The 20,656-nt window shown below is 33.9% G+C and overlaps 1 protein-coding gene across 1 annotated transcript; it reads left to right on the top strand.

Moving 5' to 3' along the window:
• The first annotated feature begins 5,794 nt into the window (after positions 1-5,794).
• On the top strand, positions 5,795-20,111 carry LOC146136106 (carnitine O-palmitoyltransferase 1, liver isoform-like). The gene is made up of 16 exons (XM_083395851.1): positions 5,795-5,912; positions 6,048-6,122; positions 6,195-6,334; positions 6,645-6,807; positions 6,979-7,229; positions 7,402-7,576; positions 8,100-8,184; positions 9,904-10,115; positions 11,952-12,121; positions 12,267-12,489; positions 12,780-12,944; positions 13,150-13,284; positions 13,624-13,776; positions 16,001-16,114; positions 18,784-18,876; positions 19,708-20,111. Exons 1-16 carry the CDS (start codon positions 5,847-5,849, stop codon positions 19,783-19,785), a joined length of 2,298 nt encoding a protein of 765 aa, XP_083251977.1. The 5' UTR covers positions 5,795-5,846; the 3' UTR covers positions 19,786-20,111.
• Positions 20,112-20,656: the final 545 nt, after the last annotated feature.

Raw genomic sequence — 20,656 nt, 5'->3', positions numbered from 1 at the left:
ATAAATAGTCTTTATTAACATTGTTAAACTTTATCAGGACTTTGAGCAGACTTTGGTAGCATTTATGTCTGGCGCAGCACAACAGAAGTAATGTATTTTTTTGACATAGTGGCGCATCGAAATTTGTGTACAAATTAAGCACAAAGCTTAATTATGATTATGTTTTCAATCGAGTTTTTTATTTAGACAACAATAACAAAATGGTATATAATACATTGATATTTTAGTGGATTCGTGTAAGCTTTAGGTAAGATTACAATTCCGTGTTTATTGCTAAGATATCTGCCTTTTTGTGTACAGTTTTTTAGTTTGGTGAATCCTGTTTTTTGTAAGTTAACTTTTTTTCTGAGGAAGTAGTTAAATCTTGATGTTAAGAACGAGAAAGGGCGTTCGGGTTTTGCTTTGCATTGTTTTTTTTTGTATTGTAGTGTAATTTTTTGGTTTTTAATTCCTTTTTCCAAGTTTTTAAATGGTGATCCTGTTAGTAGAGTAGCCTAGATCAGTGCTTCTTAAACTTTTTTAGTTTTGTTCACCCCTAGCATCTATCTTTAGATTTCATTCACCATTGTGAAAAAACTTAGAATTGATTTTGTTTTTCGTAATTCTCACCTGTTCACTGAACAGGTTGAACACCGGGAATATCCGCCCTGCTCGCCATGCTATCATCCTTTCCTGACAATTCACCCTTATTCACCCCTTTTGGTTGGTTCACACCTGCAAAAATTGTATTCACCCTGGGGTGAACCATTCACCTGATTAAGAAACACTAGCCTAGATGACTGCGGCCTTAAACTTTTTTTCTGGTTAGTGGAAACTGGTGGAGGGCTGTAAACCGAGATGGATTCTAAACCCTCAATATCAGCATTTTTATCTTGCAAAGTAGTTGAAGCTTTATGAGAAATGTCAGGCCTTTGTTCAACAGTTAATGATTGACGAATCAGGGTTGAATATTCTGAAAAGCTATTGATGGGTCCACAGGAATGTCTGTTGTTGCCGGTAGCCGCAAATTTATGTTCTTCGAATATATCTTCGTTAATCGGCAAGATTCCACATTTTCTAAAAGCATTTACAGCTTGTCATACAGTTGCAGCTTTCCCAAACGATTGAGGAATAGCCTCTGCGATGTGAAACTCTGTAAAGGCTCGTTCGGGATACTCGCACAGCCACCAATTGCTTGGTCGTAGTACACGCGAAAAGGTTTAAAGAAGGATACATCAAGTGGTTGTAATATATGAGTTGTAGGCCTATGTGGAGGTTTGCGGACCATCACTGTGCCTTTTCAGAAGCGTAATTCAACACTTCGAGACTATTAGTATTCGAAGAATGGCCATTTAAAACCAGTAAAATTGGTTTATCCTTTAACGCGTTAGTAATAATGACGAAGAAATCCATAGTCTTAATAAATCTCAGAATCCATCCATCCTTTTGGTTGGCAGCAAGCTACTGAACCAACTGGTCCGCGATCCATCAACTCTGCTTTCATGTTCTTGGGGGAAAAATGAAAAAAGGAAGAATGTGCTGGCCAACAGCGCCCATCGCCCAAATTAATGTTACCGTTTTGCCTCGCTTCGCACTGCTTAAAGAATCTATCTGGTATTTTCCTTTACGAGCTAAAATTTTGGAATGAGAGCTATGCACCGTTTGTACTCCAATTTCATCGCAATTAAAGCTTATTGTGGCGTATATGATACGATCTCCTGTGATCTCCTTATAATTTTAAAAAACTTTGCCACAGCTGGTTTGCTAAAACTCTTTCGCGAGCAAGAGATTTAGCCTCAGGAGAACGAAGAGAAACAGAGGGATGTTTCTTTAAAAAGCTGTACAGCAAATTTTCCCCTGCCATACGTGTTTCTTTGTTGAAGTTATGGGGTAGTTTATTTCTCTCTGCTAATTGATAAGCAAGGGTTCTTTGTTGATGTGTTGTAGAGTAATGCCAAAAGACAGGATTCCATATCTAAAATGTAATGTTCGTTTTCGGGCGCTCTACAAGTTCGTTTTTCGGCGCTCTTATGCGCTTTTGGAAACTCCATATGTGATTGCTGCTTTGCGATTGCTTGTACCTTTTTTGACGGCTCTAAGAGCCTGATGAATGGAGGAATTAGTCCAGTCGCCTCTTGTTGTTGTTTTTTTATACCCAGTTTCTTTTGACATGGCCCTTTAAACAGTTAAACAATCATCAAGTACGTTAGCAGTTATTTAGAAAAACTGTAGTTAACTGTAAATTTGCTTATTGCATGGTCACAAAGACGTAACAAATGCACACAGAGCCAAAGGTCGCATTTATGTCGTGTTTATTGATCATAATGAAATGCAGTATAGCTCCACACAAAAAAACGTAAATTAGGCATTTTCTAAAAATACACTTCAATAATTGTGAAATATTACTTAATTTACCTCTTTTTTACCTTATACAGCTCACTAATATAGTGTACAAAAAAAAATTTCTTAGATGGGACACCCTGTCCCATATCTTGCGCAGCAGCTACCAATACATGAAGAAGATATGCCGTATGTTTACTGGTGCTATATATCTTGTAATAATGTTTTGCATAATTAAATCTGGTAAATTACCTATGAAATGATAAAAAGGCAATTACCAACAACTACAACCAATACCAAAAAAGATTACGAGAAAAAAATAGAAAAAACACACCTGATTTCTTTAGGTTCAGTTTCCGTAAAAATGCAGACAGCCTACCAAAATGTTGCTGTCCAAAAAGATGGCTTCAGTCGCGTGCTTAAAATAATAGGCATAACTTGACGCTACCTAGCGGAACATAGAAATAATCGTTAAGTCTCGACTTAGGCGAAGTCCCGTCTAAGGCAACCTTCCCCTAATTGCCGCAGCTACACCGCACCGGTAAAAAATTATTTGGGACCAGGCTATTCCGTTATCTTCTTTAAATGTATTTAAACTAAGATTTTAGTTGTATCTTTGAGCACTAAATCGAACAAAAACTTTGGGCTTCTTATAAAATTATTTGTTTTAGACGTCTCGATATGTGGTAGCTCTGTGACGCCATCTTAAAAATCCCATGCGTTTCGGGAGGACATTTTCATCGTTCCGGTAAAAAAAATGTAAATTTTACCAAGAACAATCCGTCGTTTTTGCACAAGAAATGTCGAGTAATGTCACAGAACAGTGACTTAGTAAATTCCCAGTTATGGATACTGGAAGTGGGCCAATTGCTGTTATATACATCGTATTGAATCAATAGTAGCAAGAGACGTCTGATACATTTTATTGCGATACCAATACCCGATATTTTTAACCAAAAGTTTAGCTATACGATCCGATGCCAAATGAGTCTTAGAAAATTTAGTCAGGCTACTTCATGTTATTAACCTATATTTTTTAATAAAAGTAGCCTACGTTTTAAGATAAAAATTGCTGCGTCTGATCGGTAATTATGACTAAAATGCCAATATTAATTTGGTATCGGAAAGCCACGGTCAACGGATAATATCGGACGGGTACAACCGATGCTTTTACTTGACATCGGCGATCATTATCGGGCATCCCTAATAGAGCCTAATATACAGGGGTGGCCAACCAATCAGATACCAAGAGCCGCATTTGTTACTTGATTAATCACAAAGAGCCACACTTTACACATATGAAACGTAAAGAATAGCCTACAACTCCTTTTCTTATTCACTCCCACAAAGCGATCGCACGAAGCGGGAAAAAAGTGCATTTGTTTCGTTAAATAGACAACATTTTGATTTAAAAGCAGACGCAACGCATTGGATAAAAAAATACATATTTCTGGATATACTGTTATTTATCTATTTGGGTATAGTTTTGGCGTATAAAAAGTGTTACCAAAATACAATAGCCTTAAGGTAAACAGTCTGAGTCGATACCGGCAATAATCGATAAAAATCGAAACATTCTAAAAAATCGTAAGTGCAACAGGAACGAACGAGCCGCAAATAACTGGGTGAAGAGCCGCGTGTTGGCCACCCCTGTTACCGAATTACTTTGGTCAACTGTTGCATACAAACGATGTATGTTACTGCCATATGGGCTTATAGTTTCGTTCGATAAAAAATCGATCGATGCATCATGCATGTACAATACTGTATGCGTGTGTAGTGTTTTACGATTGGAAACGTGATAGACAAGGAATTTTTTAATTCAGTGTTTTCCTGTGCTCGCCTAATGCAAACAATAATGCGAAAAGATAACACAATGTAGTTCGCCATCGAAGTTTGCAAACTTGGCCATGTGTCCACATGAATTTCATATCAGATGCTAAAAAACTTAAATGTCAAATTCGATCACGTTTCCATCAACGCCTGTATATAACTTATAGATAGGCGTCGTTTCCATGCTGTCTTTCAAAAGTCACACGCACTGTTACGCTTGAATAGATTCTTATCACGTGTCTAATCTAAAAGAATCCAGCGGACTTTGACCTCTATGTGTCAACAGGACAGACACGCTCAGCTAAGAAGAAGTGTAAGTCGCTGACCTTCGCTGAAAAAATACGTTCGGGGCCCTCACCTCTTACCGCAAGCATGAAAATCAATAAACAGTTTCCAGTGGCAAGTCGTATTTTTAGTTTGCAAATGTCTGGTTGTCGAATGCCCTCAGGTCATTTAGCTTGTAACTTAGTAACGCCAGGTCGAGACTAGTTTCGAACAGTAAACTCATTTTGCGAAAGAAAAGCATGCTTAGTTCGGTTGCAATTATTACAGATGGCCTTTAAAGCTAACTGTTTGATTGATGTAATAATGCATTGTTGGTTTGTATTTTGTGTTATATTGCAATATAGCCAAGTAAAAAAAGAAAGTATGTTTTTACGTTACAGTTAATCGAAGTTAGCGTGTAAATAACTCTATGCAAGGTCGTTCAAGGTTATGTTATTACCGCCCTTATTGCGTTATATAAGTTTCCAATGGAAGTACAGTGTAGATTTATAAAAAAAAGTTAACAGGATGTAAATATTTAGTCATAAAATATAGTAAGGCATTGCATATTATCCTACATGTACTGTAATGTCAATATTTGTAGTTGGCAAACTGCATGTGTAACCTCGTAAAAGTGCTCAGAAAAAGGTTGTCTACTGAGTCCAAAGGGCTGCTCTTATATAACCCCATTCCTGTGGTAAAGCAAATTACACTGGTTGTTAAGTTTTTATTTATCATGTGGAGCATATGGTTTTCTATTTTTCCCAAAGTACTACTAATGTTAATATTCCATGCACAGAAATATTAGTTACCCAATTTATATTACTGGAAACCAATAATTTCTATAGGTTATTATTAATGCTTTTTTCAAAAAGTTACAGTAAGTATAATACCACCCTACTTACAAAGTTATGACTTTGAGTAAAGGTAGTAAAAAATAAAACGGCATTTAAGTTATGGTTAAAATTACACAATAAACAGGCTATTGTGTAACAATGTATAATTAATTTATTTTTATTTTTTGGAAGTATTTAGTATATATGTTTTACATATTTTATATACTCAGTTTTATCTAGTTTTTTGATTACCGGTAGTAAATCTATGTTTAATGCAGGTGCATTGTATCATCAAAACTTTAATGGCTGTATTACCATTTTATACAAAATGTCCTATTTTTCAGACAAATCAAATTTATTTTTCAAAGAGTTTCCTTTCCTCGATTCGATGTATTACAGTCAAAACATTGTTTTAATTTTTCGTAAGCAGGACATATTTACCGTTGTTTTAGGATATGGATAGTTGTACTAGTTCAGACCACAAATGTGTTAGTTTAGGTTTTGGTATTTATTTGTAATTAATTGGCATTTTTATCTATTTCAGTTAGGGGCACTACCAATATTAAGTTTAACTTAGGTTGAAGTTAGGCCGGAATGGCAGAAGCCCACGCAGCTGTTGCCTTCCAGTTCACTGTAACCCAAGAGGGATTAAATGTTCAGGTTTGTGATTTTTTTTTAATGTTGGACTTGTTGGGCAATGATATTCATTTATTAGTTGAAGAAATAAGTAATTAGTTAATATGTATATTGTATGTAGACATATATATTTCTTTTAAGTTAAATTGTGTTTTTTAGATTTCCCATGAAGCAATCCGTGCTGTTTACCACTCTGGGGTGAGATCATGGCGTAAAAGAACAGTTCGGTTTTTGGTAAGTGAATTGTGCAAACTGTGGTATAAACACAAAAATAGTTAAAAGCAAAAAATTATATTTAATATTCAGAACCGATTTTCAAGTGGAGTGTACCCAGCCAAGTTTTCCAGCCTGGGTATCTATTTCCTGGTTGCTGTGCTTGCTTCTCTGTTTGGATTCAATCTTACTCACGGGTTTGACCAAAAAATTCACGACTTCCTTTTTTCTTCGTAAGTTGAAAGGCAGAAATTTAGCGGTATTTGTTTTCCATGCTGGCGTTAAAATTTATAATTTAAACAGATAGTTTTGTAAATACAATTTATATATATATATATATACATATGCCTGATTTTCATTGCCGTTGCTTTCTAATATCTAGTAAAATGTTTTCAGGTGTGCCTATTAGTGTCATAAAAATAGTATTTAACATTTTTGTGCATTGATCATAATAAAATATGAAACGCTTAATAATAATTTAAATTGCTGTGCCCAAATTAAATGTTTTTTGTAAATAACTAGGGGTGTGAAATTTTTTTTCAGACAATCGGCTTTGTCATGGCTGACAACGCTGTCAATTGCTTGTATTTTAATCTGGCTTGCGATAGTTCTACTAATTCGTTACTTGCTGAAGATGATGCTGTGCTATCAAGGCTGGATGTTTGAGTCAAGGGGCAAAGTTTCTGTGCTCACAAAAATCTGGGCTGTATGTTGTGACATTATATTGATCAATATTTGGACTCCCAATTAAAAATGAACCACTTAATATTTTATTAAATTTGTTCTAAATTAATGTGTTTTTGAACTGTTGTACATATATTTAAAATAGTAAATAATGCCTTGTAGTTTGCTTACAGCCTCTATTAATTTTTCCCAGATTTTGACAAAGGTGTTAGGTGGTTCAAACCCTCAACTGTTCAGTTACCAGGCATCTCTACCCCACCTGCCTGTTCCTGCGCTGAAGGACACTGTGTCACGTTACCTCCGCAGTGTTCGACCTCTTCTCAAAGATGCTGAGTTTGACGCCATGAAGAAAATGTCAGAGGATTTTGTTGAGTCCATTGCCAGCCGCTTGCAGAGATATCTTATCTTTAAGTCTTGGTGGGCATCCAATTATGTGACTGACTGGTGAGTGCTCTTTTGAATATACAAGTACCTGGCAACAGTTTTACTTTTTCGTTTTTTTACTCCTGCATATTTATATATTTATTTGAACTTTTCAGGTTAACTGAAAATTGAAATGACTTTAACTTGTTTGTATTCAATTTTTCCACAATAGCTTATAAATGTTTTTTTTAAGGTGGGAACAGTATGTTTACCTGGCTGGCCGCGGTCCTATTATGGTAAATTCCAACTATTATGGCATGGATCTTCTTTATCAAATGCCCACCAAACTCCAGGCTGCCCGTGCCGGATCGTTCACCCATGCCATGCTCGCTTTCAGAAGCATGCTGGACAAAGAAAAGATTAAACCGGTCAGTTCATTTAAATTAGCAACAGTGTTAAAGTAAGCAGCATCAACAGATAATTATCGCAATGCATTGTTGTGCTGCATTATGGTCTCAATGTTTACTCAATATTAGTTTAAGTACCCTATATTGATTAAAGGATAAAGCTTTTAGAAACTATGAACAATATCAATCCCATAATCTTAGTTTACAATGAATTATCCATGCATTTAGTGCTACTTGTGCTTAAGCCTATTAAAAACATTGGCATTTCAGTTTTGGTACATTATATTTTAATGTGAGCTATGCTACATTGCAACCTAGCACTTTCAGGAAGTAGTTTGAAGCAAGAAACAACTCACCGCAATATATCTATAAACCTTTAACATAAGCTGGATTTAAATCGCCATGTTTTTTGCAGAACTTTAAAATAGGATAAACTTCATTACCATAAAATAGTTTTTAACAACTTTTAGTCAACAAATTATTTTTCTAATAACTTATATTTTATTTTATACGCTATAGATCAATGGAATACTGTTTATTTCAGATCAAGGTCAATGGAGTGATTCCACTTTGTAGTGCACAGTATGAACGCATGTTCAACACTTCACGAATTCCCGGAGTCGAACTAGGTAAGGCTATGCAGTTAATTTTAAAGGAAATTATAAGTACCACAAGGGTTTCAAATAAGTTTGGTACAATAATGTTGTTGCCTTTTTATGGCCTAATAGTTTGTGTTAAAAGTATGTTTATAGTGATCATGTATTTTTAACTTACATACTGTATAAATTACTCAGCAGGGCTGTCTAACTACAGAGTGAATGCTATTATTATTTTATTTTTAAATTCGATTTTAAAATGTCTAGAAATTAAAACCTTTATCATTGTCCTTGAATTGTGAGCAGTTAACCTTTTACAAACAACGCTTTGTTTTGTGTAAACATTAACAAACATGCCTGCTATTCCAGGCATTTGTAACTTCTAACAGGAGTATTTTAGTATGACATCCTTATGCCTGTACTGTACCAGTTTGAAACACACAGTCCAATGTGATGTCATATTTAGAACTGTGGATGATTCAGCTGTCTATTACTTGTCACCAAGCACTATTTCATGAACGTTTGTCACCTACAATCGGTGTTAATGCATTATGCAATGCCTGTTAATTCAATTTACAGATTTTTGAATAGAATTAAAAAACATTGTTGCTGTGCCATATATCCACCAAAGCCTTTTAGACTCTACCTAAAATATGTAATTAATAAACATGACTAAGACTAACAGAACTTAACTAATTGGCATGCCAGTTCATAATACTATGATTTAGCAGAATGAAATCATTGGTTAGTGTTTTGAATTTGCAGTTAAGATAAATACGTATTTATTCATGACTCGCAGCTTATTACCTTCAAAGTGAGTGGGATAGTTTGCTAAAACAAAATTAGTTATTTTGGTTAAAGCTATTTTAATTGATATAAATCAGTAGGTATTTACCTTTTCCTTAACAAGTTTTATATATTGACAGTTTTTTACTCTAATCACTTTGTTTCAAAATAGGTTCATTTTGCCTAAATTTTGTTCAGTTAAAAAACCCACAAAACAAAGAACCTTGTTTCAAGTAGTAGGCATATAAAGGGTATTCGGTTATACTTTCTAGATTTAATATTGCTGTAATGCAAAACATTTCAAATTTAGATGCCACAATTTCAATATTATTATACCTGTCCCAAAAACTACTACCACTTTAGATTTCTACATTTTTTATTGTTTTTTTATTATTTAACCACACATGCACAAACTGTTTTTTTCTGCGCATTTTGTTGTTGATACTTAACCCATCACACTCATCACAGCAGTGGTTTTTGATCAATTTCCGTTTTCTAAGCTAAGCATTTCATTTGCAAATTGAGAGCTCTGAAAAAATGTAATGCAATGTAATGTTTTGTTTACAGTATAAATGTATTTGTAGACATTTTATGTTATTATGTAACTTGATGTGCCTATGAAGGTTGTGTATCATGTTATGACAATTATAATATTTGCTCTCTAAATGAATTTTAAATGAATTTTAAATACAAAACAAAATTGTGCAGTATTAAATTATTACTGTTGGAGATAATTCAAGTTTGTCTTTTTTATAAGCTCCTATTTTATGAAGCAACCAAAAGTTATTTCAATCACTTTTTTCACTCATGTATTCAAACACTTTTAAGGTTCCTGGCAATTTCTTCATAATTTAAGTGTGTGTTGAAGTTGTTATTTTATTAAAACTCTCTGCATTTACTAGATAGGATTTTCATAAAAGCAGTCATCTACCAGTGTGCCAAACTTTTTATCAAATTTTTTGTCAGATAAGATCCACCATTGGCAAGACTGTCGTCATGTGGCCGTATTTCACAATGGACGCTGGTTTAAGCTTATGTGCTACAAACAAGGCAAGCTCCTGGAGCCTTGTGAACTAGAAATTGCTTTCGAGAGAATTTTGGCAGATACTTCAGAGCCATGTGAGGGTGAGGAACATCTGGCTGCCCTGACCGCTGGAGAGAGGATTCCATGGGCAAAGGTGCTTCGTGTTCTAGGGTTATATATTTGTTGATTATGCATACTTTTGCATTAAACCAAAAATGTAAATTCGATTTTTAACTATGAATACAGAACTTTTTTTGCAATATTGTCAACTCTCAGAATTATTATATATTGCCGGTAAATTCTTAAACCTAATGCCACCATTTGAAACATGTCACTTCCACTGTTGTAAGAATAAGCCCATTTTCTTGTAAAATGTGTTTATTTAGCTACTGACAAGCTATATAAAACAAATGCATCCTTTAGTAATTTAGTTATAAATTGCATCACTGAATCACAAATAGTTAATGGAATAATAATGATATTACTATTATTATTTTTTTGGTTAATATCAGGATCTAAGCCTGCTTCGACATTTCTAGTTGTTGATCTTTTTTCCATATTGTAAGATCCAAACAAAACCACATAGTTTCTAAAAAAATCCATAACAACTTTATTCAACAAAAGCTTAATACTATATAATTACGCAAAAAGCATCATTAGTTCTGCTAAGAAATGTTTGGGATCTTTTATAACCTTTGTGGTTTCACAAATATTTGAGTAACTTGCTTTAACAAATGTATACAAACAGTAGTTTTTCAAATTATTTAAACCAAATTTGTTACTGAAATTACTGTAACTACAGAGTGTAATACACTTTGTGTGTGTTATAATGGCAACAGTGTTTTCTTAACTCCGATATTTGTGCACACAGTATTCGAGCTGTGGTTTTCATTCAACATCGTGCAAAGCATGATGTGAAAGTTAAGCAAATAGCTTTGTACTACTCTTGTGATGTACTCTACATATTGCCTGAACCCCATGACTTGACTAAAGATGATTGACCTAGAGCCTTCAAGGTTAAGGCCAATTGAAATTAATGATTTTCTTAAACTTTACAATCGGATTCTAAATGTTTTACCATTGCTAGTAAAAATAACACAGAACTTAGGATTATTAAATTTGGCCAGAAAAGTTACATGCTTTGAAATTACTGGCCGGTGGGATTATATTTTTCAAATATATTTTTTCATCCAAATAATCAACCATAAGTTATAAATTTAACAGGAGACATCAAAAAAAGATAAAAAATGTACAGACATGACATTAAAAAATCAATGTCCTGGAAAATGTACTTTGTACGGTGAAACCTGATAGCAAGCACACATCTACCGCATATCTCACACAACATAAAAGGATTTATTTTGGCTTGTAATCAAAACCCTGTGGTACTTTGTAAGGTTAAAGCATGTAACTATTGTTTTTAAACAGAAGTGTCTGCTCCCAAACTGAACTCAATCGCTTTTAAACTTTGTACTGCAATTCACCAATGAAAACAAAATTTACTGTGTAGTTGAGGGTTTTATTTATTGGTTAACATTTTACTGGCCACACCATACCACTCATAATTATTCCACAGTTTAACAAACTAAAAAAAAAGCATTTTTGAAGAAAAAAAGTTGTATGATTCTGTGTTTTTTTTAACTTACTTACACATCTTCATCAGGAGTGTGTTTAAAAATGTAGTTTGTTTAAAACATTAGACTTGGGTAAAACATAAATACACATGACTACATGATAATGAATTGTAAAGCCAAAAAGGTTGAGTAGATCGACATCATCTTAATTAAGACGTTTAAATACAAACTAGTATCACCTTCAGTTAATGTGACTTGAGAAGTAATTACTGTGCATAGTGTACCCAAATAATTTCACATATTTAGTCATTTTTAATTTTTTATGTATTAGGCTCGTGAAGAATACTTCAGCGTTGGTGCATAGTGTACCCAAATAATTTCACATATTTAATCATTTTTAATTTTTTATGTATTAGGCTCGTGAAGAATACTTCAGCGTTGGTGTCAATCGTAAGTCACTTCATGCAATTGAGAAGGCAGCCTTTGTGGTGGTTTTGGATGACACAGAACATAATGTGAATGATGAAGAGTACGAGGGATTGACCACTTATGGAAGGTCTTTACTGCATGGAAAGTGCTACAATAGGTAAAATTTGTACAAATTCAATGGTGTTTTAATTCCCTATAAGTTACCGTGAGTTTATTTATAAGCCTGTTTTTCTTTGGAGGGTAGGTAGCATTTTGTGAATGTTTATAATCATAAAATTTGTGTTATTTGTATGAATTTTCAGGTGGTTTGACAAATCCTTCAACTGTGTTGTGTACAAAAACGGACGGGTTGGGGTAAATGGTGAGCACTCATGGGCTGATGCTCCTGTGGTAAGCCACCTTATGGAGGAATCGCTGGGATTTGAATACCGAACAATATCATATGACGAACAAGGGCACATCAATGGTAAGGTGGAAATGCAGCCAATCCCTGCGGAAAGACTACGATGGAATTTGCCAAAGGAGGTAAATGTCAGGTTTAAAAGACTATTTTAAATCCATACCTTGGAAATTGATCACAATTTAAAAATGCCTTAGTGCTATATTTTGGTCAAAATTCTTGCTGTTTAATGATGATGTGTGTTCGGTATGAGAGTGCTTGCCACAAGAAACATGACAAGCAGTAACATTCAAAATTTTATATAATTTATAATAGGTACATTTATTAACCTCAAAACCAAAACAGCTTTAGGTTTTACTTTTACTTGTCATGCTATTTTTAATTTGTTTTAAATGTCTGGTGTTTATATCCCCAGTGCCGCCAAGTAATTGACAGCAGTCTAAAGTTGGCACAAGATCTTGCTGATGATGTTCACCTTCATGTCTTTGCTTTCAAGCACTTTGGCAAAGGTTTAATCAAAACCTTCAAAGTTTCCCCTGATGCCTACATTCAATCTGCACTGCAACTGGCCCATTTAAGAGTAAGTAGTTCACTGATCAAGCGCTTGTCATAATAATTTTAGTTATTTCTTTATAACTAAATATGAAGTGTCTATTTACACATGTGTTTTAATGGTTTAGTAAAATGTAAGTTTTATTTTAATGTTAGCATTTTTTTACGAACTGGGCTGTAAATGCAACTTTGGTACTGGACTAACAATAGTAACTTTTGTTCTTCTTACCAAGGACAAGGGGCACTTTGCTCTTACTTATGAAGCTTCTATGACTCGACTGTTCCGGGAGGGAAGAACTGAGACTGTACGATCTTGTACTAACGAAATGGTAGCTTTTGCAAGGTCCATGGATGATGAAAACCATTCTGTAAGTCTAAAATATTCAGGTTAAGTTTTTTATGAGTTATGTATTTGTCCAACTTTGTTTTTTTGCTACATCACAAATGGTATACATTTAAAATCATAATTTTACTCAAAGTTCTAAGCATTTCACTAGTTTTAAATAAAACAAAACCTGAATTTTGTTAAACTGGAATAAAAAATAGATTCTACCTTTAAATAGTTAAATGTAATACATATCTGCGATACTGCTCTATTCGAAAGCAGAAGTATTATTTCATGGAACCAAACTGTATATATATTTCAGTGTTAAAAAAACACTTGCTAGTTTGTGTAAGCTAAGTTCGTAAAATGCCATCTTTTGCAGGTCGAAGACCGACACAATCTGCTGATGAAGGCGGTGGAGCGACATGTGATTGGATACAAAGAGGCTATGGCTGGTATGGGCATCGACCGTCATCTTTTCTGTCTTTACGTTGTCTCCAAATATCTCAAGCTTGAATCTCCTTTTCTTCAAAAGGTAATGTGTTTGTTGCAGAAATGCCATATTGTTTAATAAAATTACTGCATATAATTTAGGTACACTGTGTCTATAATATAGCTTACTAATGATTCTCAAGTATAAATTGTTGAGTAAATCGACATTAACTGATGATGATACAGCTGTGCGTATTGAAACGCATATATCAAGATGATGTTGATTAACTCAACAATTTTGGATTTTGAGAATTACTATCAAGCTGCATTAAATTTTATTGTTAAAAGTATTTATCTAGTGTTAAAAAATTAGTTGGCAGTTTTAATCTTATTTTATGTTTAATTACTTAGTTATGCCCTTGCAAAAGAAATAAAAGTGTTAATATTTGTGAAATCTGCACACCTTACAAAATTGTAGTATATACCAGTGGTTCTTAACCGCCGGTCCGTAGACCGGTGCCGGTCCGTGTCAACTTTCCTGTTGGTCCGCAAATATATTAAAATTTGATATCTCAATTGCAAAATCAAGATGTTGAAGGCTTATCCATCAAATTTAGAACTTTGCCAGCTCCGTAATTTGCAGCATTGTGACATAAATATAGTCAATGATATTCTTTGGACTTCATTGTACGTTACAATGCTTCGGCCTGCAACTGTTTAAAAGTAGGCGACAACTCGTTTAAGTCATAAAATTTAAGACCAGTTGTATGTGAAAGCTAAGAAGTGTTTTGGTAGTATACTATTGCGTAATTATTTTTGGGTTGATTTTGATTCTTGAAGGTCCACCGGTCCACAAAATTTGTTTTGAAATTTGACCGGTCCGTATGCTAAAAAGGTTGAGAAACACTGGTATATACAATACCGGTACTACATATCTTAACACTTTGCTTTATTGGCACAGGGCTAGGCTGCAGATGAGTGTATATAAAACAGAATTACATTATCAGAAAACTTAAAACTGTAAAGCTATTTGTAAAAAAATTGCAGTTAATTAATAATTTAGATAAATTTTCACAAAATAAAAACCTCCACGTGTATAATAATTAAAAAATTAAAAAAATTGTTTTCTACTAATATTGTGTATTTGCGCTTCAAAAAGGCTGAGCAAATTGAAGTTTTGGGATCAAGCTAGAAAGTGATGCAATGTTCAACCAAACAGGTTGCTTGTACTTTTAACTGCCAAAATCTTTTCAGATAGGCACAGATTTGTATTTGGTAAATTGTGTTATTAGAAGTTTAAGTCATTTACTTTTTGATCTAACTGCTTATCATGACAAAATTCCTTCTTTAAATTGAAATTTAGTAAGTTAGCACTACTACTTTTAAATCAGCTTGATAGCCAGAACAGCCATCAAAAATTGCATAATCAGTTGATAAGGTCATGCTCAGACTTGGACAACTAGATTTGTTTTAGATTTTTTAAATTAGATGAGAATTAAAATTAGAGCTTTTAGTATTTCCAAATTAGATTAGAATTAGAATTAGATCGTTTTGAGATTTCTTAAATTAGATTAGGATTAGAATTACCGAATTTCTAAAAAAACAAATTTCAACTAGAATTTGAACTAGAATCACATTTAATTATTTACAACCAATTTAAATTTTAATCACAATTTATTCTTTGTTGAATTTTTATGCTTTTTAGACAAGTCGTTCCAACGAAAAAAATTAATTATAATTCTTTGTTTGAACTGAGAGAATATAAATGCCGTTGTACAAAGTAGCATTTTTGGTAAAATCCAAATTAGATTAGAATTAAGAGTACACAAGCTATTTACAAATTAGATTAATACGAGAATTAGCTGTATTTTGCTCTAATTCAATAACTTAAAGAACTAGAATTATCTATTTGCCGGTCTAGTCATGCTTTATTGTCCTGTACAATAGTTTAATTTGTAATCTAACCTAAAAAAAAGTGTATTCCAAACTAACATAGGTATTAGGCGAGCCTTGGCGTCTCAGTACTTCACAGACCTCCATGGAACAAGGACGATGTTTCAACTTTAACAGGGACAAGCATTTATCACCCACAGGTGGTGGGTTTGGTCCGGTGGGTATTCCCCGACATCAAATTTTCCATTCCCATCCACAAAAGTTTACCCTTACTGAGTGAATTTTGCATGCGACTTTAATTAACTCCAATGTTGTATTGTTTCTTTATTTTTTCTGCTTTCTGCCATTGTTGGATTCTGCTCCAATTGTTTCTGCGGTCCTACATCATTGTCGGTCGATTATTCCTGCGTTGTCATGGCATTGGTTGGGCTCAGGTTCTTCAGGAACCGTGGCGCCTCTCGACTTCGCAAACTCCTCATCAGCAAGTAATGTCGGTCAACCTCAACAAACATCCGACATTTTTGTCTGGTGGTGGTGGATTTGGTCCGGTATGTTTTGTCATCCACCCCTCGGGGTTATGTATGCCATCCTTGATGCTGTGGGCTTGTGTGGTGCCCTCTAGTAATGGAATGTGGCATGATACCCTAACGTTGCCAAAAATTTGAGTATGGCAGATTGATTTTTGGTTCTGCACCCATTTATAACTGAAAAGAATCATATAAATAGAATTTCTTTTGAAAAGAAATGTGTGAAATTTTTTTGCATGTTGGGAGATAATACCTAAACAGTAAGAATAATGTTGTGAATACATACTTTTTTGTGCAGGGTTAAAATATATTTACATGATAATGGTTTGCATGATTTTTTGATTATACATCTCATACCTAAAGTTTAGCCAAGTGGCTGTCATCATTTTAAGTGTTTAATTTGATCACGTGTTTCAAGTCGTTCTTGTATTTCATTTTCATACCAAACGATGACTTTTGGTATTGTCCAACCAATGATTTTTATACATTTAATCTTAGCATGATAATGATAGTTACTTAGTAAGTTGTTTGCTCTTTTGAAGTTGCACTTGGTTGGCATTAGAATCATTGAAGTGATTCCCATGGTTTTTGTAAACAGTTATATTTTCTCATCTGGTCGTGAAAATAACTTTTTGAGTAAATTTTGAGTTAGATGCTAAACTGACTGTGTCGGTAAATTTAATTGATTTGTGGTAGTTGTTATATTGTCTGATTTTGAAAAAAAACTTTCTACTTGATTGGTATGAATTTTATATTACACTGACAACAGAATATATGATTGTTCCCTAGGTTGATTGTATGAGGACTATTTCAGTGTAGTCGGTTAATGTGGAATTAAAATGATTTTTTCATCTAATTCAAATTTGTTGTCTACAAAGTAATAATGTAGTTGCTTTAATTTTCATGTCATAAGGCTAAGTTATGCATGACATTTTTTAAGGTTTTATTTCACATATTTGCAATTTCTGTATTTTTAAATTTCATTATTTGGATCCAAGAACTTTTGAGTTTTTGAATCTGGACCTTAATAAATGTATATTTTGTTCTATAGCCAAAAAATATTAGTTGAGGCTTTAAGGGAAGCTGATTTTGCATAAATGTATTAAATCGAAGTGTTATGAAATGACTAATTTTATAGTGCACCAAGCAATTCTTAAGGGGGTGGACAATTTATTACTTTTTGTAGTGATTTTAATGGTTTCATTTGGTGTTCATTCTGTTTTGATGTCCTATACTTCTTTACATTAAAATTACACCTGTGTAGTTAAGTGACTTAAGAAATAGTTCATGAATTTGCAATTTGCATGCTTTGCTACTTAATTTCAATAGTTTCTCAGTTTTTGGACTATAATTGCTACATTTTACGACCTATTTGGGCTATGTTTATAACAATATGATATAGTTGTAAGTGGTGCACATGGGTTGGACAAGCGGTTGAAAAAAAACACTGGTCTAAAAATTAATTGCAAAAATTTTTATAAAACTGGACTTTTGCTTTATCAAATTATTGTAATTTAATCAAAATCTAATAGACAGCATAAACAAACTTCTATACACCAAGATTTGTGTTTTTTGACAAAAATGTTTGTCCACACTTGCATTGTAGTGTGACTCTTATAAAAAAACGGCCTAATATCATTCAAACACGGCCTAATATCATTTAAATCTGTATGTACAAAACAGTTATTCGTTTAAGTTGTGGCAGGTACTGCTAATTTGCAATTTTGCATGAATGCTGTTTTATCGAAATGATATTGTGAACAGTCTGGTAACTTTTAGGCCAATATGCAATTTTTCTGTCAAATTCTTAAAGGCTCGGCTTCTAATATTGTTTTCTACAAACAGTGTTGTGCGCAGCTAATTACAATTGCTGGTTTAGTTTTGTATTTCGCTTGAGTTTGGCTACTATTAATGCATGATGCTTAATTTGTTGAAAGTCAATCAATTAGGATTGCAAATTTTTCATGCTACATTCCATTAATTGTAATATGAGTGCCTGCAGTTTGATTTTGTGTGGTATTGTTATTTTAGATGTTTGTTTTTCTTTTAATTGCTTATACTTTTATATATAATGAAAGTAATATTTTAAGTCGTTAGTATACCTATATTAAGTGGAATACAAACCAAGGCCAATTTGAGGTAATTCACAAAAGATGGAATTTTGTTCAAATGACCAGGCTTTTAAGCGGTCTAACTTTTTAAGTCTGTTTTTGTTTTAGTGTTTACAACAAAAAAACTCTAAAAATAGATTTTAATATTAACATAACAATTGCCAGAAATACAAATTTATATGAAAAAAACAAAGTTCTACAAGCCTTAACTTAAATTTATAAAACAAACTCTTAATTCCTTAAAAATCTTAGTTTGTATTCCACAGTTTAAGTTATCAGTATCTAATTCTTAACTGCTACTCCATTTGCTTCCCTGGCTTATTTTTTGTCATTTTCCAGCAAACTAATATGTAACAAAATTTAGTAAAAATAGCTTTAAAGTGATGCCCACCCATAAAGACAAAACCTTAATTATTTCCCGTCGTTTTGTTTTAACTACTTCTGGGCCATTCGTAAAATTCCTTGAGAAAATTATGAAATCTCGTCTGCGTGTTAACAAAAATGGAAAATGATTAAAAACGAGTTGTAGGAAACTGGTTGCGCTGGTTTTTGTCGACTAACCTTCCAACATCCCTCCAGGTGGCGGACGATGGGTACGGGGTGTCGTACATAATCTGCCACGAGGACTTGATCATGTTCCACATCTCCAGCAAACACTCATCGCCGGAGACGGTGAGAAAAAAAAATCTGTGCTATGCGACTACTGCCTAGTTCTGTCCAGTATTTAGTTACACTTGTGTTCATTCACGTGTCGTATACTTCATTTGCAGCCTTATTGGAAACTGGCCACGACACGTTTAAACTAAAGCCCCATTGGTTTGTGTCATTCCTCGTGTTGTTAAACCTTGTCAATATTTCCTCTATTAGACGTTTTACAAGCGGTCGGGCATCATTGCACGTGATCCCCACAAATTCCCTTTTATGTTTTAATTTTTAATACCAAGAAATCATAATTTGTTTTATCTTGCCTGCAAAACTATTTTTAAACGCATTTGTTTTTCAGACGTATTTTACTTCACTGTTAACCGTTTCACTAAATTAATCCAATATATATATATCTGGTAATATCCCTGCCATCCATATAAAATTAAAAAAAAATTGCCCCCAATAATGGCCATGACTATCCTTTCCTTCATATATTTTCTTGTGCTGTAAATAAATTAAACTTACAAAACGTGAATCCTTAATTTCGGTTAATAAATTGTATTTTCCAAACGTTGGTATACACTTTGAAAGAGATTTTTAAGTGTTTTTTTTTTTGTATATATTTTTTGATTATTTTTGTTATTCTTTGTATTTTTCAAAGGTTTACCCCTCTAAATGTGAGCAATTTTTTAAAAACGGAAAAAGTTTGTATTTTACACTGATATAATAAAATCCCGATTTAAACCTCCCCATCGTTTCGGCAAATTATTCAAGCAGGCCGGGTAATGCAAGTGCTAACATCGCGACTCATACAGGGGCGTCCATATCTTTTGACCTTTTTAATTGTTATTATTTCAGGACTCGGATCGCTTTGCTTCCAACATCGAGCGTGCCATGTTGGACATGAAAAAGCTATGCGAAGGAATGAAGAAATGAGTAATACCACGCCACAACAGCTCGTGTGTTTCCCCGTGTTTCGGATTGTTTTACCGTTTTTATTGTTTTTGTCACCATTTTGTCCCCTTTTATCGAAAAAGTAGATAATAAGCTAAAGACACACTGGTGATGTACTTTTTTTGGCTGATTTAGCACGAATTGCTGAAGGGCCAAGGAAAAGAACGTTGATTTCCCACATAAGGCATCTCAATGCACCAAGTTTTCGCGTTTGTAACGACACTTGCTTTAAACAAACATACGTCGCCTTGCTGTTTGTTCACTTCTTTGCCATATTATAGGACGAATTACAAAACTGGCAACGTACGTTTCAATTGGCTTTACGTTTTGCAAAGACTTTAATAAACGACAAAAAGCGCTTGAAAAGCTTAATTCTGTTCGCGCTTTAGGAACATTTATGTTACGACTGTGTTGTACTTGGGCTCAGTGAGTTTGAGCCCCGTTACCGTTAGGCCATTAGCGAGGTAAAGATATTATAAACGTTGGTTGTACCTGGTTTTGCGTGTTTTCCTTGTTACGAAATTCGAAACTGATTCTGCGCCTACAAAATAAGTTAGCGATTGTGACAATTGCCAATGCTGGTCCAATTTGAAGTACTACACAATGTTGTTTCAATGTAAAATGCCTCGTATTGCGCGCATGCAGCACTTGCCAGTTTCATTGATTGGCACTTGCCTCTACGAGATGGCGCAAGATGTTGATTGACCGTCAGTAATGTTTTTCTGGTTTGTAGTTAGTCGTATTCCATTTGCACCGCCGACTTTTGTCTACCAATCGCGCTTTTTACCGTTCATTTAAACGCTCTTCGGCAAGACTTGTGTGTTGTCCTTTTCGTCTATTCATGTTTGAATTA

Source organism: Ascidiella aspersa, chromosome 8 (genome assembly GCF_963924565.1).
Source record: "Ascidiella aspersa chromosome 8, kaAscAspe10.2, whole genome shotgun sequence".
Classification (NCBI taxonomy): Eukaryota; Metazoa; Chordata; class Ascidiacea; order Phlebobranchia; family Ascidiidae; genus Ascidiella; species Ascidiella aspersa.
This window is presented reverse-complemented; position numbering and strand designations above follow the sequence as displayed.